Source organism: Corvus moneduloides, chromosome 3 (assembly GCF_009650955.1).
Source record: "Corvus moneduloides isolate bCorMon1 chromosome 3, bCorMon1.pri, whole genome shotgun sequence".
NCBI classification, from domain to species: Eukaryota; Metazoa; Chordata; class Aves; order Passeriformes; family Corvidae; genus Corvus; species Corvus moneduloides.
Window position 1 is genome coordinate 108,608,491 of NC_045478.1, and position 22,068 is coordinate 108,630,558.

Genomic DNA, 22,068 nt, shown 5'->3' on the forward strand with positions numbered 1-22,068 from the left:
AGATCAAACCAGATTGAGTCCTGGCACTGCAGGCACACAGTAACTCCAGCCCCATATGGAACATGCCAGACATGGGATGACCCAGCAGCCACTGTGAGACTGCATCTCTCCTGCTGAAGTCCTGTGGCCAGACTGAAAACACCTCAGAGCTTGGTACAGGATCACTCTATTGGCTCTCAAGAGCCAGACCAAATGTGGTGAGCAGCGAGCTCGTGCTAACAGGACCAGCTGTGAACAAGGCAGGGGACAGATGGGCCTCTCCATGCTGTTCCCTGCCAATCTCTGGTAGAAACCTACCTTATTAGCTCATTCCCAGTGCAAGAGCCAAGCAGTGTCTGTGCATGCTCTGGGGCTAGTCTCGAGTTTACAGCCTTGCTACTACCCACAGCACCAGTGACTCTGAGGGAGCGAGCCTGGGTTCACCTGGATCAGCACTGAAATATATTTAGCAGCAGTTCTGGACACTTGATGCCTTTGACCTGTCAGTCAAAGAGATTAACCTAAAATGTAAATAGATTGTATTTATATAGATATGTATTTGTATATACATACATATGTATAAAGATAAGCAGCCCATACGAATGAATTCGAATGAGAATTCTATGACAAAATTTTAAAACCTTTAAACTATAAAAAACTGAACATCTTTCAAAAGGAACCTGATACAAGACAAAGACATTTTGTGTATTTGCTCCAGCTTAAATTTTACAGCAGAAGTACAACTGCAAAACAGAATTACAGACCACAATTAGCTGGTCCAGTATTTGCTATCCAGCATTGTGATGAATATAATAGCTACGTTACAATCCTCTTTAAATATATGCAGCTTTTACCTGGTTTGGGGTATTTTTCAGTCAGAGGAACACTATTCTGGTAAGTGCCTGGCCTGATTAGGTTAAACCCAATGTATTTCTACATCTCACTGTATGGTGTTTGCGCATCACAAATGAAGTACAGAAACATACTGGATGTTCACCTGCAGGAATAGCATATAGTTAGAATACAGAACACTGAAACTGCAAATTCCTTCGTTATTGTTGTTTTGGTTGGGGACAAAAACCAAGAAACCAAAACCACTGAAGCGGTTCCATGAGATTTGACACCCCTGTTTGACTAGAGTCATGCAAACAGCCCTGTAGGACAGTCACACATCATATATGAAGTCCACTCAGCACTCATTTTCAGAACATGTGGTACAGTTCTTCTTTCTGTGTAAGATCATCTTGTCCTGTGCTTCCTCAGTCCAGAATAGTCCTTAAGAAGCGTTTGCTTTCTGGAAGACAGTAGGGGCTATAGGGATTACAGTTTTAAACAAATCCACCAAACCAAGCAGCATTATCCTGGAGAGGTGAATAGTTGTATAATTTGGCCCATGTTTGTTGCTATTTTTTTTTTTGTTTGCTTGGGTTTTGAAAAATCATTTGTTGCAATACATTGAGAAACAGGAGACAAACACAATTAACTCAGCCACTCTCCCATGGTATTCTGCTTCTCTTTGCTGGATCTCTCTTTCATGTACCGTATTTACTGCTTGGGTTCAAAGTTCTCCTCTTTGCTTTTTTTAATCATGCATCCCTTGGTTCACTCATCCTTGCACCTCCAGGCCTTTGTTGTTTTCAGTCCTTTAGCGATGATCTTTCAGTTAAGAGCTCACCAGAGTGTAGATCATGCTGAATGTAAAAGAAAGACAGAATATGAAAGTATCCCTTTGAAGCATGCAGAGCACTTTGATTTTTATAACCCTTTGCTGTCTGTTCCTCAGGTCTGACTGTAATGGCCTGTGCCTTCCTTTGCATTCTTTCTATCTCTCTAAAGCATCTTAATTATGGTGTATTCAAGATGGGTATCAAAAGGCACTCCAGAAATAACAAATTCATTATCGACATCCTACTGCACCACAAGCTGTGTTTGAGCTTTTTAAAGCTCAGTCTGAGCTTTTGAGGATTTGAACAGCGAAGAAACAAAACCATTTTGCTTTCACGTGTTTGATCTTTAAAACTTCAACTGGCAACTCTCGGCAGGGCAGGCAAGGTTTTCCATGAAACTGCATTGTTTTGGTTCCTTTGGAAAAAAACTCTGTGCACTAGAAGAAACACAAAATGCAGCCACCAGCTGGACTGAGTCCATACATACTAAACTCAACTCTGAAAAGCGAACAAAACAGAGTATATTGCCACAGCTCCATTTTACTGCAATTCTAATTCTGCCAATACCCAGGAAAGCATTGAAAAACTGTCTGTAATTTATACTATTTTATCTAGCACCAGGCAGTGGATTTTGGATGATGGCCACATTTTAGAATGAAGGGCTCAGAGGAAGCTGCACAGCAGTAAGGTCACAGGAGAAATGCTACACCACACTACAGAGCCAACTTTGATCCCAACACAAAAACGTGGAGTTAAAAAATGCTTTTCTCTGGCCATTTCTTGCTTTCTCTCCTTGCACTACTGACAGAGCTTGTCTAGCTTAACTGCCATGCTTTCCACTCTCAGCCCCCTGAACAGGACTGGCACGGAAAGTTGCTCAGCCTAAACCCACCAAGTTACTCCTACTCAAATTCCCATTCCATATCCATCTTCACGTGCGTTAGGCACCTCCCAGCCTCTTGCTCTCATGTGCAGACAAAGGCACCTACATATGCACAGGTGGATAGAAATCTTTGTTCTCAACAGCATTTAAAAGGAATGCTGAGAAACAGCAACGTGCAGCAATGACTCCTCAAGATGTGGGGAACAGCAGAACAGATAAGACACCAGTAATCAGAGGACAAATCACACTTTTCTTCCACCAGCACGCAAACCTACCTTGCAGGGGGATGACTACATGCAAGACTGGCTTGAAGAGGCAACTCTATATAAATACATCATGGAAAAAGGAGTAGAAAAAAGGCATCCTAAAGCATCACCTCCATTTAAAGTGTGTTAAAGTTTGTCGTCCAGTAGTTTTTATGGTATGATTACAGAGGTGACTAAAAGCACTGGGATCCTGGTAAGGCCTTACCCTAAATGATTCTGACATATTTTTGCACTGGGCATTTGTGCCTGTGCACTGAGGACATGTGACATGAAAGGGGAAGGGGGACAACACACAACTGGGGTGCATATCGTATCTTCATTAATGTACTTTAATTAGGGGTTTGGACCACGCACAGGCTTTACCCTGTCATGAAAGGGAGCCTGTAGGAATGACTACAAGCATGGTGCATCCCATGTTCCCACCCAACATCCACCTACCCATTTATTTACCATCTTGAGTATTACTACACCAGAGGTGTATTTTTCTTCTGATTCTCTTGAATCATAAGGAATTGTAGTTTTTTATTTCATGCAATGCCATTAGCATAACATTTGTTATTTCACCCATCCTAAAAGACTATACAGAGAAGTTAAAGTTATTTCCTTTGGCTGGCCCTGGGGCCTGGTTCAGGCCTTAGGTAAACAGTAAATATTCTGTACTGAAGTGTCAGCAGTCAGTGGGAGTACTTCCCTGAACCAACATCAGAAGCAAGTTTTATGAGACTAAGGAAATTGTCCAACTGGTTCCAGTCATTCCTAAATGCAATTTCACAAATGAAATGAAAAGCAGCTACTATTCTCTTAGTGAAATGGCCAGACTTACCAGTAGAGATAGTAGAAGAAGGAAAGGAGGTAGAAGGCCAGCTTACACCAGGCCTCTTTTTGGCAGTAACTCAAGGTATCTGCGTTCATGACTGCAGGTGGATCATATGCCAGCTCTGAGCTATCTGCTGGGCAACGAAAATACCTGGAAGAGCAGGAGAAGACACCCAGAATGGCTCTGTAGTAATCTGTATTAAATATGTGCAGATACACGCCCTCCTCAACACCAGCTCAGGAGACTACCATCTTCCATGATATAGGAGGAATCCCCCTTTCTTTTTCAAGTCCCTATTTCCGGACATTGTAAAAATCAGGAAGCTAGTCTAAGCACTCCTTTCTTATGGAACCAAGCAATTAATGAATGTGGATTTACTGTGTTCTGTTAATTTTTCACATTGAAGCATTTCCCCTTCCTACAGACTTATTTCTGCCTTATCCACTAATAACATACACATTGTGAGTGACAATACATGGTGGTTTGTGATCATAGAGTGGAGGAAGGACTACTGGGCTTTAACTGCACCTACACAACTGATTTCAGACATGATGAAAGGTGACAGTCCCAGCCAACTGGTAGCTAAGTTCCTTCAACTCTGGAAAGGAAAAAAGCCAATATGGAGTAACAGAAGAAGTGGCTGACTAATGTTTTCTACATGTGGCACTGCTCAAAAATGTATCATCCAAATAATTTTCTTTGGAAAATATTTTCCTTCTTGCACAGAAGAAATTTCTAATTAGTCTCAGCAATGACTGAATGTTTGAGAAAATCGTGACAAAAGAACTCCTTTGGCAAAGGGGCTTTTGTCTCAGCTCCTTTGCAGTAAAAAGCAAAAGCAAATACAAAAAAAAGAAGTTTTCAACAAAGTTAATGACCTGCTCTAAAATCAGCAGAAATCAGAGGAAATATTGTTATTTCTGCTGCTTTGATGAAGTAAACAGAAGATTGCTGATTGCTTACAGATGGATAGATAGACAGATAGGAAGATATAAAAACACCAAACAAGTGACCAGCAGCAAACTTTGAAAGGAGATGTTCTCAAAATAACTTTGCCTTTCTCCCTTCCATTGTTAGTCACATCCATTTACAATCTCTAATAAAATTGCAAATTGTTTTACAGAGAATCATAGGTAAAATCTTGCTTAATTCTCTTCATTGGAATGAAGATATTACACAGTGTCTTCCCATGGTTCTGTGCAGAACTTTACATAATGAACCCAAACCTCTCTGTGGTTAAAGCAGGAGTAATTATGGAGTACTTACAGCAAAGCATATGAAGAATCACAGAAAGAGAATCAAAAGTTCTCTCCAAAGATCAGTATCATTACTTAGAGTCTGACCATTTTCCTCTTGGTAATATTTGTTTTTAGAAACTTTTAAAATGGGTATCATTGTCACACTTTGGCTGTTAACCCTTAGCAAAAGAGCAGCATAAAATATTATTATCTTTATTGGAGCAAAACAGTGTGGACAAAAGAACTTGTAGCTTTGTTTCATTTAGCTTTCTGAGAACTGCACGGCACTCCAATTTCTCAATAATACACTTTATCATACGACTCTGCATTACTACCAAGCTTTTGCAGAAAAAAGTGTAAAAAAGCTACTACTTTTTAGTTTCCTGGTTGACATGATGATTTTTACTTCTTTACAGAATTATTCTTCTGGCTACCATATGTCCTTTGTAACACAAAGAGACCCCGACAGACAAAAATCATCTGTGCTTTTACAAACACTGTGAAATGCAAAACTAGGAAGTCTCCAGACTGACAACCACAAAAACTGATGTCTCTTGGTTATTTTCAGAAGCAACAGAAGGCTGATCCTCTACTAGAATGCAGAGGAAGATGCAGCAGCAGCAGCTGCACTGCCTGTCTGGAAAACAACAGCAGGTCTTATGTGATCAACTCTGAAAGCCCCTCGTGAATATAAAGACAAATCAGAGATCCAGAGGGGAACACGCCCCACTTCTTCCTATGGGCAGTGTGAAGAAACAGCTCTTCGCCTACTCCAATCCCTACTCCAAGAGTCTCTAAAAGAGAACTCTCCTGCAGAAAAGAAATTCCCTACTGCACAGAAAGAAACAACTTACTTCATACTGAAAAAAAAAAATCAAAAAGCTGCCAAAGAAGATTCACAAAAATCTGTCAACCTGCCCAGTCTCTATTTCACAACCAATGGAAAGGTTTCCTTGTTGGGGCTGAATGAAGAGGTCTAAGCTCTTTCAAATATGAACTGTCTTACAACTCCCCAGCTGTGTAAGTATTCAAGCCTCACCAAGTTCCACATTCAGATTCCAGCCTATTTCACTTCCATGTTTTCACTCGCTTTGCGGCGAGTGTATCCTGATACCCTTCAGAACATTCATCTAAGTACTGAAAGCCACAGCTGTATTATCATATGTTTTCTTTAGCCATCCTAAATCATAAAAAAAATTCCTTTTTCTCTGGAAGTGTAAGTTTCAGCTGCTTATAGGCAAGAGCCTCTAGGCAGAAGATACTCATCTATACTCCTATCACTGTCCTTCATTGTTCATACAATCTGCATGTGTGCTGAGCTGGCAAGCAAGGCTAACAAGCAGTCAGCGTATAAAAGAAGGGCTTACCTCCAGAAGTGGTAAAAAAGCAAAGGAACATTTAACCCCAGTGTGAGCCACTCCTGAGCACATAAAAACATTATGCAGAAAAGACTGTGGATGGAGTACTCTGGCAGCACCAGCTAAAAGGAAAGGAACAGAAACAACAGAAGTCAGTAAAACAAACACCTCTTTGATTTTAGTCACCCAGGTAGTCTTTCAGAAAACAAATCAACTCTGCAAGTCTTGCAAGTCTCCTGTGTGTCTGCCCCTAGACATACCTCAGCTGGCAGACAGCGTGGCTTTGAGCAAGGAGCACAAGACTCAGGGCCAGGTTAAGGTTCTACCCAAGTCTGTACTCCAAAGGCTTGATGAGAGGCATAGGACAAATCACATACTGTCTTATCTGGTGTTCCAGATTTATGTCTACAGAACACACATTATATTAATACCTCCCTCACAGAAGCATTTTGAGACTAAATGAATGTCAGTAAAAGAGTTTTCAAAGAACGAAGTTTTATTACTCATGCATTCAGAAAGGAAACAAAGCTATTCCTGAAGCTTTGTGTCTGTATTGGAGGGGTGTCTTTGGAAAAATAAAATGCTGCTTCTACCATTTTGATATGTTATATACACCCTAAAGAGACCAAATCCATTACTAAGTAAGCCTTGCAAGCTCAAACCCACTAAGACAGGAAACTCACTTCCTAAGAAAATCCACGGCTCCCTACACTATTTGTTTCAGAACCATGATGATTCTTTCTATTAAAAGAGAAAATGAGTGGGTAGCTGGCAGAAGCAGAAATGTATGTGATGTTGATTCAGAGTAGTTATTTCAAAAGGCACTTTGCTTTTTTCACTGCTTTCCCATTTCTAGCTGTCTTTCTTCTCTTGTTTTCTTCCCATGTCTCTTCTCAGCAATCCCCATTTCTTTTCTTCACGTAATAGAAGAGAACAGTTTCCAGCAGTGGATATTTCTCAAAGCTAGACAAACTCATATACAACTAATCTGCATCCATTGCTTCATCTTGGAGATACATCAACCAAAGTTACATCACAAAAGACATTTGAGGCCTTTTTTTGATGTAAATTCATTATCATCTGTCAAATAATTAAAATGAGACCTATTTTTCTTAAAACAATGTCAAATTTACTATACAGCTTCTCCAAATGCCTACTCCCATACAGCTGTGTTGCAAGGAATTACATCATCTTGGTTCTAGGAGTCTTTCCACCTCACATGGAATGTATTGTTTTAATTCATTTCACATCAGTACTTGAAGAAGTTAACACATTTTGGTATCTCTGTGACTATGCCTTCAACTTAAACATTCTCAAGGGCTTATCTTATGTGGATGACAAATCACAATACAATTATATAGCTCAGGTTCCAGATGGTACTTATTTATCACTGCTGGATCTTCTTTTTTTTCAATTTTAGAATGTGATTTACAACATGACTATAACCTTTCCCCAAAGAATGATTCATCTTCATCACAAATTGTAGCAAGAAAGGTCTTCATGATGTATGTCTGCCCACTAAACATCACAACACTTAAAAGCATATTACATTCATTTTCACATATTTGATCTCTGATTCCAACACAATACACAGACTTAGCAAGACTATAACTCTGGTGCCTGATCAGTGGGCTGGCTGGTAATAACAGAGAAGGAAACCCACGGTGAAGATTTATTCAGAGCTTGAAAAACAAAACAAAAATCTGCAGTCAAACTAGAAAGGAAACAAAGGAAGCAGAGGACTCTCAGCAGCAGGCTCACTTTCCAGTCACAATTTCTGGTGTAAATTAAATCCATCTATGCTTTTGATGGAACAGCAAATGGGTCATTTATGTCTTTCCACCCTTTTCTTGGAGTGGTATTTTCCTGTAGACATAATTAAGAAAGGATCATTGCTGATCACTGTTTCTGGAGAGAATTCATGCAAAGCCAATTACATTCAGCTGATGGACTTAAGAGACCAAATCTAAAAGGAGAGAGAATTGGAAGCATGTAGAAAGGCACTAACAGCAAGGCTTATGAGGTGAAGTAAATAACTAAAATAAAACACTGCCTCAGTTCTTAGCTGTAAGAATCATCCTGCAATTTGACATGATATCCTCTAAAAACAATGGAAACTTGAAATCAACTTTAGCAAACATGGGATTCAGCTCCTGGAGAGAAGAAAGCTGGCTGAGAAACAAGCAGCAGTCAATCCTTGTTGTCCCTGCTGAGGTACTCAACTGAAAAGCAACTTCTGTGATACAGATAACTGCAACAGGAATTAAACCGTCTTTAATTCATTCCTGTGAGAGCATAGGAAGCTGTCAGATGGTAAACATGTTAGGATATAAATAGTACACTGCTATTTTGAACCAGGAACATCCTGATTCAGATAACGACCTCTGCTTTCCGACACAGCTCAAGATGAAGCTCGAGATGGTTATGAAACATGGAGAAGAAGGAGAAACTGGCATAGCAGCACAATTCTTAAGGGATGCAACTTGGTCACTTTGAGTCGCAAGCTCAAATGGCACTACAAATTTACCACCAAAAATTCAGCTGGCTGATATTTCCCTGTGGAAAACCTGAGAAGGAAGTCAGCTTCTAGACAAAAAAATTGCTGCTAATCAGAAATGCCTTTTGCTATAACATAAGCATAAGGGAAAAAGAAACTATCACAACTTTCTAAGTGCTGCTCTGATATGGATAATTAAGTAAATAGCTACATCAGTAAATATTCAAAACCCTTATTCACAATTCATCATTCACATTTAAAATGCAAAATCTTAGGTGGTTATCATAGTCATTACCATCTCACCACAAGAATTCATTCTCATACAAAGTAGTAGGCACACACATGCACATGTAGATAGATCCTTCTCCTCTAATTCCACAGAAAATAAGGCAGGCTTTGCTATGGCTAGACATCTAAGCTTGGCTGAACTAAAAGAGAAGGAAAACAAGCACTGAATTTAAGCACCTATCAGCAGCTTCTTTCTGTTTATAGGAATACAAAGGCCTCTGTAGAGAAGCTCAGTCCTAAATAATTTTACTCTGTTTCCTATTTCCTAAATCCATTCTGTTGTTCTTATACAACAACCCCTGTCTTTTTCTGTCAGCACCTTTCTTCCTTATTCTGCTTATTACATGTGGATACCTTCTTCTAAAATGTAATTTTGATTTTACAGGACACTATCATTTTTACATGGAATGATTCTTACAGATTGTCTCACCAGTGAACAGGGCACTTAAAATACCTCACAGGAACCAGAACGGGGAAGATATTATAGCAGGAATAATAATATCCCTTGATCAGTGCTACTAAATTCTCACAGTTAGAAAATCAATTGCAACAAGTGAATCAAGCAGTTTTCCCAGTCTCTCTTAAGCCACTGAAATGTCAAGATGCTTTTTTCCAGCACTTTGCTTAGACCAACACTCCTGAGTGCTACACAATAATAATAATTCTCACACAATTGCTGTTCCTTCCCCCAAAAGACTCAGAGTCTACATCAGTCTCCATCTGTGCATGTCAACCTCTGCACTGCAACCACAGATTTTACACTGTACCCAGAAATTGCCAGTCACTATACACTCTACCCTACCAGGGTTTCTGAGAGTCTTCATTACACTGTTAGAGGCTGAAACAAGGTCCCTTCTTAATGCCTGCCTTCTCCTCCCACGGGTGGCAGGAAAATCCTGGAGAGAAGTGGGGGTTGAGTCTCCTTCTTGCAATGTTAAGAGCTCTGTTGATTACCCCAGCAGAAACAAGTTGTTCACCTTAAAAACACACAAGCCTCTTTCCATCCACCTGAAAGCAACAAGAAACTGAAAGCACCATGCATTTGTGGAATCAATCCCAGGCCCCAGATTAGGACTGATCTAAGTGCACACTGCTTTATTGCAGTGGTTATTGCTACTGCACTAGAGGATGACTGCAGCTTGTCACTACAGTGCTCATTTGCTGCTTTTTCCACCACATCCCTCAAAAAAGCTGACGGAATCAGTCCTCAGCAGCAGCAGGGAAAGAGGGGGTGGAGGTGTACCCAAGGTTTTCAGGACACAGGAGTAATTTCAATAACACTTTAAAGCCCATCCCTACAGAGCCTGCCAGAGCTAACCTGGGTTACTGGGGAGTGTCAGCTGAGTTAAAGACTGTGAGGTCAAAGGGAGATTATTTAATGACTCCAAAATTCCCCTAACTGAACAGCACAGGCCAGAAAAATCACAAGTGTAGTGCAAGCAAGTGAAAAAAAAGGAAGCAAGACCAAACAAAAAGCTAGCAGTAGCATGCGCCTTAGCCCAGACTGTGTGCGTATGTGGAATGTACATACTCTGAAACAAATCATCTGTTTCCTCCTGCTGTTGCACAAACCAAAGAAGAAGGGTCAACTGTGTGTAACTTAAATACACACACACATCTTAATAATTCCAACAGTTTAAACATACTGTTTGCAGTGATCAAACACATGAAACACTAAATTTACTCCTGAAATACAGGAAATCTTTCTGCTTTTCTAGTGTATTTTTCTAAGCTACTTTAAATGATTTGGGTTACTTGACTTCCAAAACCTCTTCTGAAAGGCTGCCCTAGAGCCCAATACAATTCTGTCACAGCAAATATACTAAGGTTTTCAGTCCAAATATTCAGGTTCAATTTATTTCAATTCTCCTGTTAAAATCCACACTTGCTTGTGCCTCTACAGACTGTTCTCTAGCTGTTTATAGAAATCACTTAGAAATTCAGTGGCATCAAATTGTTATAACACAAACATGTAACAAAACCGTTTCAAGTAATTCAACACCATGTTAGGCAAACCTCTAGAAGTATTTAGCAGTTTGCTAGGCAGATGTGTGCAAGTAGCTGAAAAGGAAATGCCTGGGAAATGGATTCCAGATCATCAAAAGGACAACGTGCAGTTGAACCTACTAAGTTCACATATATATAGCTTTACATTTTATCTGGGGGAGAGCAGCAGTGCACACATGCAAGATGTAATGTTACAGACCAAATGCAGAGCACAAATAAAAACGAAAAGGGATATAACATCTGTGTTTTCACCCCTCCACCCACTGTTCAGGATCACAATGAAACAAAGCAGCAAAAAGCCAGTGCTTTATGAACGTAATTTAATTATTCTAAAGAGCTATTGGAATTCCTTTAAACATTTATTTTAAGGGGATGTGAACATAAGTCACTCCACAGCACAAATACCAGACAATGAAATAAGTAACACAAAGAGCCTAATTACTATTCTCACTCCATATCCATCTGTAACACAGTACCAAATCTAATATTAAAATATAGGATTTCTGGATGCTCTTTCCATCTCAGCTACTAAACACATCTATATTTAGGCCTATCGTTTCACTTCTCATTGTCTCGTTTCTCTCTTCAGCAACATGGGGATAATTATATTCAATATCTACAGATTCCACTGGAGCTAGTTTATGACTAGAATATTTAAGCCTTTTCTTAAGACCAGTAATAAGTTCAACAGGAGTGACAGATGAGAATCAGGTCTTTACAGGACATTCATCAGGAGTATCTATAAATATTTTGGTATTGCAGAGCCCATGGGAGGTCACAGCAGCCAACAGGTAAAGAGGTTATGAAACAGATTTAAAAAAGACTGAAAGGTCTGCAGGGCAGCAGCACAATTCAAGAAGTGCCCCATCCTTGGAAGGCACGTCATTAGGGCAGATGTGTTGTGATCTTACAAGTGTATCTCCTCTGCAAAATGTTCTTTTCCACTCAGCAGGGATCAGGAGACATCTTTATGACCTTCCTTTTCCTCACACTAATTCAGAACCAGTAACAGAAGCTGGGTTAGCAACCCCGGAGTGTGAACTTCTCTAATGTCCACAGCACTGGCAGAAAACAGGGTAATAAACCCCGTCTTGCCCTACCTCACTTTTGTACTTCAGGCACAACCAGCCAGGACACCCCGCAGCTGGGCTATTCCAAGAGCTCCTGCTGCCTTTGTCTGCTCACCCAAAGCTGGGGAGAACGGCAATTAGCACTGCAGCTGCTCATTAGGAGCCACAAAACCAGCCCCCCAGCTCACAGGCAGGACTATGAATACAGAAACCTCAGGAATGATCAAAATGAAGTTCAGCCATCTGCACGGCTCAGGAAGGGCCCTCAGGCCTTCTCCTGGGGGTCTGCCTAAGACTGACACTTCCATAAATGCTGAAAACTAAGCGTTCACTAAAGGGCTGTTTCTGTACTGGGTGTGTAAAGACTGTCAGTCTGAGGAAGCAGATTTGGTGCAGTGCAGACATGGCAAAGACATTTCCTTCCCTGGCAGTACAAGAGCTTTATAGAAAACACCAGCAACGAGATGCAAGGTAGGACATTTAACTCACAGCAGAAAACGACTGCATCCATAAACAGGTATGGTGTAAAATTATTGTGCTCTACATTTAGGAATTATATTGCTTTTTGTAATTGCATAGTAGCTTTATAGGGTGTGATCCCAACTTAAACCCACACCGAACATTCTGCTAAACAGAGCAGTGACCTTTGGTTTAACTTCCTTCATTTTATGAAAATGCAAATACTTAGTTTATTGCATACTGAATTAGAGCAAATATAGGCCATTAGCAAGTCAAATTCTGCCAATATTTCAACACAGCTCTGAGGAACAGATGCATAAATCGCATCACCCCAAGTGGCTGAGAAGTACACTGCTCTCAGGAGCACAGTACAGATGACATTACTCATCTACATTTTTGCTGCATCCTCAGCTTATTCCGCTGTAACTTGTGATGTTCTCCCACTGTAAGGACTTATGTTTACATATCCTCCAGAGCAGGACTGGGAGAAGCTGAATTGTAGAGTGAGAGGTCATCAGCTACAGGATGGTACTTTGTTTGGCACTTTGATTATTGACTAAACACTTAGAGATGAGACTAGCAGCAAAATATAGTCAGTTAAACTGAAATAGTTTTATACATACATATTTTCATGAGTAATAACACTACAAATATCTCCCTTCAAAGGATATTCCAGTTTTCATCAGGCATCACTTTGGCAAATCTTACTTCCCTCCTGGAGTAAAAGAGGGATAAGGACCAAACTGTGGCTGAGTCACAAGTTTGAACTCTTCACTCTTGCAATAGTTTTCGTAACTTCTCCCCTTACAAGCTCCCCCTGCTATGAGCACCTGGCAGACACAGCAGGATCTATCTTCTCATTATCCCTAGGTAAGCACACAGACATCCTTAGGCAATTACTGCTAAAAATAACAATTGTTATGTTCTAACTTTTCAAAAGTGCTGAATTCAGGAACTTGTGAAATTGACTAGAAATAGTGTTGGCACAATGCACTTAATAAATGAGTGTCAGTAGTGAATGAATTGCCTGCCAGAAATACTACACTTCCTCTCAGTTCTTTAGTCCTATTTTAAGGACTTTCTTTCCAGATATGATAGTGTATCCAAAGAAAGGACAAAAGGGATTATAGTCGGTATTTTTACTGCAATAGTAATACTTTTTTAGTAAATATGAATGTAATCTATTTAAAACAAAACAGAAAGTGTGACAAAGATGCAATATCTCTAGTCAAGCAACATTCATGGGATTATTTGTGTACGAAGTATAAATACTGCCTGCTCTTTGATCCCAATTCTATTATCAGTTCTGCAAAATAGCTACTGTGCCAAGTTCCACTCTTTCTGATGAAATTCAAAACTATGTGGGTGCCCAAAAGACTAACTGAATAGGGCATACCCCATTTTATCCCATTCCACAGCTCACAGATAACAAATGTAACAAAAAAGTGGGCAGAAAAGACTTAAGGGAGGGAAAGAGAGAAGCTTTTAGATGATCTGTACTGAATTTCCTGTCAGAGTGCAAAACTGAAAAAGGCAGCTCAGTAACAAAGGTACTGAACGCCTAAATTTTGTCTGTACTGGAAATATATTGCAAGATTCAGGGAAAATCATTATGTCCTCCATCCTTCTGGGTGCAAACAAAATCTCTACCAAGTGTGAATCACTGTGAATATATTAACTCCATCCTCCTTTAGGCAAGCTGCAGAAAACAATTAAACCAATACAGAGCTAGTGAAAGTGTGTCATATTTCAGTTACAAATATTTTACTTCCCTTTCCTGTATCTCCACTTCTCCTGTCAAGTTACATTCTTCTTTCTTTTCCTCGTACAACCTCAGGACACCCTCACTGTTCACATGAACAGAAGATTTAGCATTTATCTCCTGCCTCTTTTGACTAATGAGAGATGCTGTGTGAAAATTGTCTAAAAAGAACTCCACCATAAGTCATGATCTTCATAAACTAAAACTTGTGTACTAATACATTTTTAGCTAACTTCAAATTTTATCCCTGAAGTGTAAAGTTGCTCTCTCCAAATGTAAAAATATCTTGTCAGAGCCACTCAGAAGGCCAGAATAAAGTTGGCTTTATCATGCAATAGAAGTTTACCAGCAACTTTCATATAAGGATGGAGTAGTGAGATACACACCAGTTTTGGGTTTCTCACACACACTCAGAGCCTAATGTATTTGAAAAAGTTCTGGGGCACCTCAAGAAAAGAACTTCAATGAATTTAGTTTTACGAAGGATGATGCAATCACAGTCCAAATCCTAACTGACAGGATATGAACAGCATGGCAAGCTTACAGCCTACAAAATCTGCAGATCTAATCAATACTTCGGAAACAGCAGTATCCTTTATTCCAGTGGCTGCATGCAAACTCTGGAATTTCTTCTGAGGCAGTCTGGAAGCTAATTTTGTGTATGTGTGTATAGCAGAGGGGTGTAGCTCATACTTACTGTGATGTTGACAGAGATCTATCTCATCTTACTGCCTGTTTTATTAACACTTCTGTAGAGGAAGCATCCCAAGTCTCTAAGCATACAACACCAGATCATTTTACTCCCAACAATCATCAATGTGACCACAGTAGTTCGAGGCTGACTCCAAACTGGGCTGGATTTGAACAGATGCTGAAGAGATTTGAGGCCCCATGCAATTACTGACACCCCTCAAAAACAGCTAACAATTTTAGCTTCAGTTAAAAACAAGAGATTCAAGCTATGCCCGCTAACAACAAAACTAAGTAGGTTTCCAAAAACAAGATTTCTATCATCAGAATAACTGTGCAACCTCTCCCTTCCTGTTGTGTACATGTCTTGTGAGTGCAAACAAATGCTCTTCCTATTTACCATGTGGGTTTTGTAGCATCTGACACAACAAGGCTTTATTCTTTACATGAGACCAAAAGCACTTCTGTAACACAAACACCAATGCAAACATAATGGAAAAGGAGAGCCAAGTCTTGCTGAAAGTCATCTCTGGCTGAAGCACAACACAACCTTTAAAAGACCAAAGTATCCAACTAAGAGAACCAAATGCAAAATTCAAGAAGTGGCAAAACATAAGACAACAGAACATCCACCTAAAGACAACAAAAGCAGAGTATTATATTTCCTTCCAGAAAGAAGACAAACGAAATAGCCTAAAACTACTCTTTTGACTTAAGACACTATTAAAATGTGAAGTTTTCATCTGATAATGTTAATTCAGAATATCACTGTAGTCCCAATAACAGATCATATGTTTAAACCTCTAAAAAAAACTATTAATGAACACCTGTTTCAGATTCACATTGCTTATCAGGCCAGTTAATAACAAAACTACCTAATGTAATCCAACCAAAAGGATTCAGAACTCTGTTCTGAACCACTGAACTGCCGTGCAAAGATTGGGGAGGAAAAAAAAAAAGGCATTTCAGATGATAAAAATAATCTTAAAAATACATAGTATTTACTTAAATAGTTTTATACACAGCAATGCCTGCCTGGGTACAACCTTCTGTATTGCCCTGAGTCACAGTGAGACATTGAATAACCCCCTAGGTACCTGCAGTATATCTTCTATTCACAGAACTTTATATTCACTCTTCAGAAGATATCCACATTGCCTCTTGATTGGGGTTTATGCTCCTCGTCAACTCTGTGGGAAGAGTCTCCTGACGGTTTTCCTACTGCCCAGAAGGTTACTCAAAACTCAGCAGTTTCATCACATCGGTGAGGTGTGAAAGGAGAGAGTATTAGATACATTAAGAAATACAACATGTGCTGAGGAGCCAGTAACAATGATGAACTCCTCAGTCTCTAATGAGAGTGGACAAAGTTCATGTGCTCCATCATTTTAAGAATCACTATTAACAGGAAAAATGCCACACGCAGCCATTTTTTGTTCCCTTTGTGATCTTTGTTACAGCAGCAGTTCATCAGAACTCTGGAAACATCAGCCTCTTTCTCTTGCAAGGCAGAATATCACTGCCATTTCCACAGCCCAAAAATGCCTTATTACCAGACTGAAAATTCTGTTTTCCTCCTGGATAACACAAACACCTAAGCTTCAAAGAATAAGTGTCCACTACGTGCTAGGAGGAAAGCAGGGATGCATTAACCCTGCAAACTTATCCCTCTAAGTGTGGCTATGCTGCAACATTTTCTTTTTCCGCTAAGTCCAACTTAATGAGGAATTAAAACATGTTTACTGAGGTTGTAAAAAACATATAGCACTACCAAGGTAAAACCATTGCTGCTATTCCCAGTTTCACAACAAACTAATTTTCTTGCTGCTGCAGTTTCCACCCAGGAGATTTCTCAGCCCCAGGGAGAAAGTATGATTCCTTCTTACAATATGGATGATTACACACCACTTCCAAAATTCCTTGTGATTATGCATCACATTTGCTAAATTTGCTTATATAACCTCACATTAGGCATTTTAATGAGCCATGCTATAGGCTTACAGAAGTGGTCTGCTAATGACTATCAGCCTGCAGACTGGGTAAAAGAATGTCACATGTCCATAAATCCCTAAACGCACGACGAAGCAACCAACAGACATACCCAAACCCACACTCTTAAAATCCATCGCATTATCTCAGGCTTGCCAGTGACTATGAGGCAGAACAACAGAGAGAGTGATCCTTGCAATAGCCAAAAAATTTATCAAGATGGAAAGAATGTGATCAGTCAGTTGAAATGAGCTACTGGGACACCTGACACTCCCCAAAGGAGAGTGGCCACTGTAGCTGCTGCATGCAGGGAATGGTAGGAGCCACCAGAAGGCGAAGGTCTGGAGCCTATCAAGGTCCAAGTAAAAAAATTATTTCATATGGCAATTACTCTAGTGCACATTGGTCCAAAATATGCAGGAAGAATCATCAGCTGAGTAAGGGTAAACAAGGAAGGACGGGGCTACTTTTTAAGAGTGGTGATTTCACATAATAGTTAGACACATATAAAGAAAAAGAACATCCATACTCAAATAAGCCTCTTCTGCTGTTAAGGAAAAGCCTAAAAGCTAACTTGTTCCCCGTTAGCTGATCCAATGAGCTCAGTAATGTTTCCCCGAACATATTGTGGGGTTTTGTCCAAACTTTGAGAGTCTGCATTCAATGTTGACAAACAGGCATGACAGACATGGGATCAAGCCTTATCTTCATCCTCAGATTGATTGCTCTGTCCACAGCTGAACCTGTGGTGTTAACCCATAACCCTTCAAACTTCTGTTTGTTCATGTCTCTGGATTACTGTTACTTGCACACATATGAGTAATTTAAATTTTTTTACAGAGTAGGTAAATATTGAAACATACAAAACAAAACAGTGCAGACACTCAGATGTCTAGAATTCTGTATTACCCTCTCTAGGTCTTACATTTTATTTACATTATCTCAGTCTGAATGGAATGGCTTCTACAACTGCTCTTTGAGGTAACATCAGGTTTGGTTATTTACCAAATAATGAAATATAAACTTAAAATAGATATTTATTTTATTTTTGCAAGTACTAAAAGCCAGAACTGAATCTGGTAAACACCAGAACTACTGAATACATAATAAGTTTCCACCATTTCTACAGCAGATCCAGCTCCACTGGAAACCACAGTGACAGAGGTACAAGACCAGACCAAGCACTGGCACTGCCCAACCACCTAACTAAAACATTAAAACTTGCTTCAAAAAATATTAGGTGAAGAGGTTTTTAGGTTTGTTTTGTTTTGTTTTAAAACCCCAGCTCCCGATTCACTATCTACTATATTACTGCTAGTACTGGAGTGCTGAACTGGCCAAGTTTGGTTATTCAAATACTGTCCCTGCAGCGGTTTTTGTCTGCGTATTTGTTTGTATTTTTCAAGACAGTTCAAGTTTATCTGGAACATCTTTGAGATTAATGTCACCTTGCCTGTGGTTAGATTTCTTGCTGAATTTACTCTCTTCCAATCATCCCTTCAGGAATTGAAAAAAAAAAACCAAACCAAAAAACAAAAACAAAAAAACCCCCAAAACCAAATAAAATCAAGAAAAGGGATTGAGCTCTGGTACAGTATTTTCTTACACTTGAAGTTTTACGAATTTTAGGCATAACTTAACTAAAATGCTGCACTACATTAGAAAAATGTGTAAAAGTCTGTCTTTTATCTACCTCAACTCCCTCCCAGTTAAGTTCCATTTCTGATGTTCATAAATCACTCTTACTTTAGCTTAATGGGCTTTAAAAACAAATACTTGCTGATAATTGGAGAAAGGTTACTTATATTGTTGAGCATTGTCTGGCATGAGCAAACTGAAATCTGAAACGTGTTCACTGATCAAGAAGTTCAATCAACTCTCCTCCTTAGTAGGATTTATTGAATTAATTAAAAAATTATAATGCAAACCTGATCAAAATTTAATTTAAATTTCCTCCAAGGTAAAGTAATAATATTACAATGGTTGATTAATGAATTTGACTGTATTTTAATCTAGGAAATTCCTAATTGTCCTCAGTGCTAATGTAAATACCAATTAGGAATTAAAAAATAAGGAATCAATTGGTTACATAGATTTCTTGAAATACAACTGCAATTACAATTAAATAATATTGCTGTCATCAGTAACTGAATATATTTTAACAACCCCAACAAAATATTTGACTGTAAAAATCATGGTAGACCTCACAGGCACACCTTGCTTTTTGCACCCCTCAGCAGGGCTGATGAGCCCAAGAAGCCTGAGATGCTCTGTACTGCTCTGCTCCCACCCAGCACTAGTTTGTGTCCCCTGGACAGCACTGCAGTGAGCCATGGAATCACATCCTTAGGGAAACAAAGGCAATTTATAGCAAAAAAGCCTCCACAGCATTTGCTCATACTGGTGTGTGTCCTGTGTCAATCATCTGACACTTGTACAGCAACCAGTGTCCATGTAATGGGATATTCAACAGTTTGCAGCACAAGTCTATCCTAGAAAGCCCCACACCACTGAACAAAATGAAATATCTGTAGTCTGAGAGAACCTCAGGTGGTGCTGGGCTCAGAAAACAAGCCTTCTTCTCATTTACTTCAGGGTAGGAGAGATCTGACTGTGGCTATAACAACGTTCATAGCTTCCTTATGCATAATCAATTGTTCTCCAGTAACCAGAAAATTTGGGCTTATCTAATCCTACAGCACCATAGAAACAAGGACCCATGTGCTCCTGCCTGTGTACATGACAGCATCATATATATCTGCTTCAGACAAATCCTGCTTGTTTTAATGACCTAGAAACATTTTCCCCAAACCAAACATCAGAAAGTGCCTGGCTGCAGAACAGTTACATCCTCCATTCTATTTTGGAAAATGTAAATAACTTAGATAAATTATATAATATCTGGTGAAATAACACATACCTGGTCACTGTTTGACAATAAACTTCTCCAAGTATTTTGGAGATAAACCCAAAAATACATTCTTAAAAAAGTCTTTGCTCACTGGGATCAGGTTTATATGACGTATGCCCACTTAACAATTCCCAAGAATCTCTTCTAAAACCAGTGTATCATGAAATTGAACATACTTTTATAGCCCACCTATAACCTCTTTAAAAAACCAAATTTACATCATCTCTTAGACATTAAGTTCTAGTGTCATAAATAGCAAAACAGCACTGCTTTCAAAGCCCTTTAAAAAAACTTCCTGACTTCAAAACAGGTATGTTGTTGTTTCATAGAAATAGAAACAGATCCTAAAGCCACACAATATTGAAGGATATATTTAGTACTTGCTGGAAGCATCCTAACTGCTATTTTCCTGTATCAATATAGCTGACACTCAATTCTTAACTGTTTTTCCTCAATTTTCCTCTATACTACATAAAACCCAACTATTTTTAGTGGTTGTCAGATTTGAAGGCTACAAATCTCTGTAGTTATTGCACCCTTCTCTTCTTGCATATAATCTCTCAATTAAAACAAATGTGTCCCCAAAGAACTTAGAAGGAGAGGCTGAATTAACAAACCGTTTAAGTGAACCAGAAGCAAGGCAATCCCTTATGAATACAGAGTCAGCAATTAGCCAAAATGCTCCATCTTGCTGTTCACAACGAGGCTGAGGCTCAATAAAAATTAAACATTGATGCAGGCAAGGCATTCCCATGGGGCTCACATATAATAAACCATCACTCAACAGTTGCTTTATATCCAAGAAACTGGGACACAGCTTGAGACTGGCTGGCTGCCTGTTTGATAAAGTGGAAAGCTATTGGTGATAAGTATTTTCTCTTATTTTTATATCCCCCAAGTGTCATAAACAGGCTCAGGAAGTACTTAAATGTGGCTCCTAACAGTCCCACGCTCACAGTGGTGCCAAAGAGACATTATTCAGGTTCTGACTGATCAGAGGATGACAGTCCACAGGTTATGCATGGAGTCACAGTCATGCCTTTGGATCAGCCCAAAATGATAATCCCCAGCACCATCTTTCCCAAAACCTCTAAGGATGAGGCCACCAGTTTCTTAAAGCCCTATCTCAATTTAGGTCTTAGCTTGATTAGGGTGTGTTCAGCAGTCCACACTTCAGTGACGACCTTTTTAAGGAAAAATGCAGGATTTAGGAGGCTTCATTACCACCCTGCAGAACACAATACATTGAAACTTGAACACAGAATAAAGTAGTTTGGAACTATGATATTTTTACTTCAACAGGACACAGTCAGGAAAACAAAGATTGTTTATGAAAATGCTCTTTGAAGCCACAGATAAGTAACCCACAATGTATCAGCTCCTTTAAATCCCTCAGAAACTGAGGCACTCAGCATCTCACTTTCATCAAGCTAAAACACATATTATATCAACTATTCTATTCCATCAACCAGAAACCTTGAACACTAGATATGTAACTAATAAAAATGTTCAGCATGTCAAATAGTAAGCCACTGTTCAAAAAAAGGGTATTTTTAAAGCCTGTACTACAACAATAACAGCAGTTTTATAGGACTATAAAAGAACCTCCAGCTGCAACTGCAAAACGACTCACCACCTTGGAAAAGCTTGTTCCAAAATAAATGGGCTGATGTTCCAAAGTTCAGTTTTTATCCAGACACCCTCTATTACATCAACCTTTTATAATTTGTCTTACTCTGTCCTTACAAGGTCATCACGACTTTCACTTCACAGGAGAATCCAGCTTTCCATCAATAGAGTGTGAGGATCAAAGAGAAAATAAATGCACATTGCCACGGGATGGCTTTAATTCTCATAAACTTCACAAATCCTTGGCTGGTTCATGCTCACCTTTCGCAGGAGGAAGCAAATCCGCTCAATATTCCTCAGCCGCTCCCTCTGTCAGGAGAAAGTGAGGGAAAGGCAGGAGATTAGCTGGTGTTATAAATTAAGACAATATATTACAAGGGGTCAATGTTTTAATTAATGGCTGCAGTGAAGCAACACATTATTAATCTGAAATGACAGCATTCAATTCTTACCTACTGCTTGCAAGCCAAATGATTTTCCCATTTCTAAGTCCCAGTAAGTTATTTTTCATTTGTTACTGGCCGTAACAATATCAGCTGGGGATTCAAGTCTACGTTA

The 22,068-nt window shown here is 39.3% G+C and overlaps 1 protein-coding gene across 1 annotated transcript in view; it reads right to left on the reverse strand.

Annotated features, from left to right (window-relative positions):
• Nucleotides 1-506: 506 nt before the first annotated feature.
• The window catches only part of CNIH3 (cornichon family AMPA receptor auxiliary protein 3), a 46,242-nt gene continuing 24,680 nt past the window's right edge, over nucleotides 507-22,068 (reverse strand). Inside the window, exons 3-6 of the mRNA XM_032103393.1 lie at nucleotides 21,772-21,819; nucleotides 6,218-6,330; nucleotides 3,619-3,762; nucleotides 507-1,670 (exon numbers count right to left, since the gene is read on the reverse strand). Coding sequence (XP_031959284.1) covers nucleotides 1,643-1,670; nucleotides 3,619-3,762; nucleotides 6,218-6,330; nucleotides 21,772-21,819 — 333 coding nt within the window. The 3' untranslated portion in view covers nucleotides 507-1,642. The remainder of the gene's footprint in view (nucleotides 1,671-3,618; nucleotides 3,763-6,217; nucleotides 6,331-21,771; nucleotides 21,820-22,068) is intronic.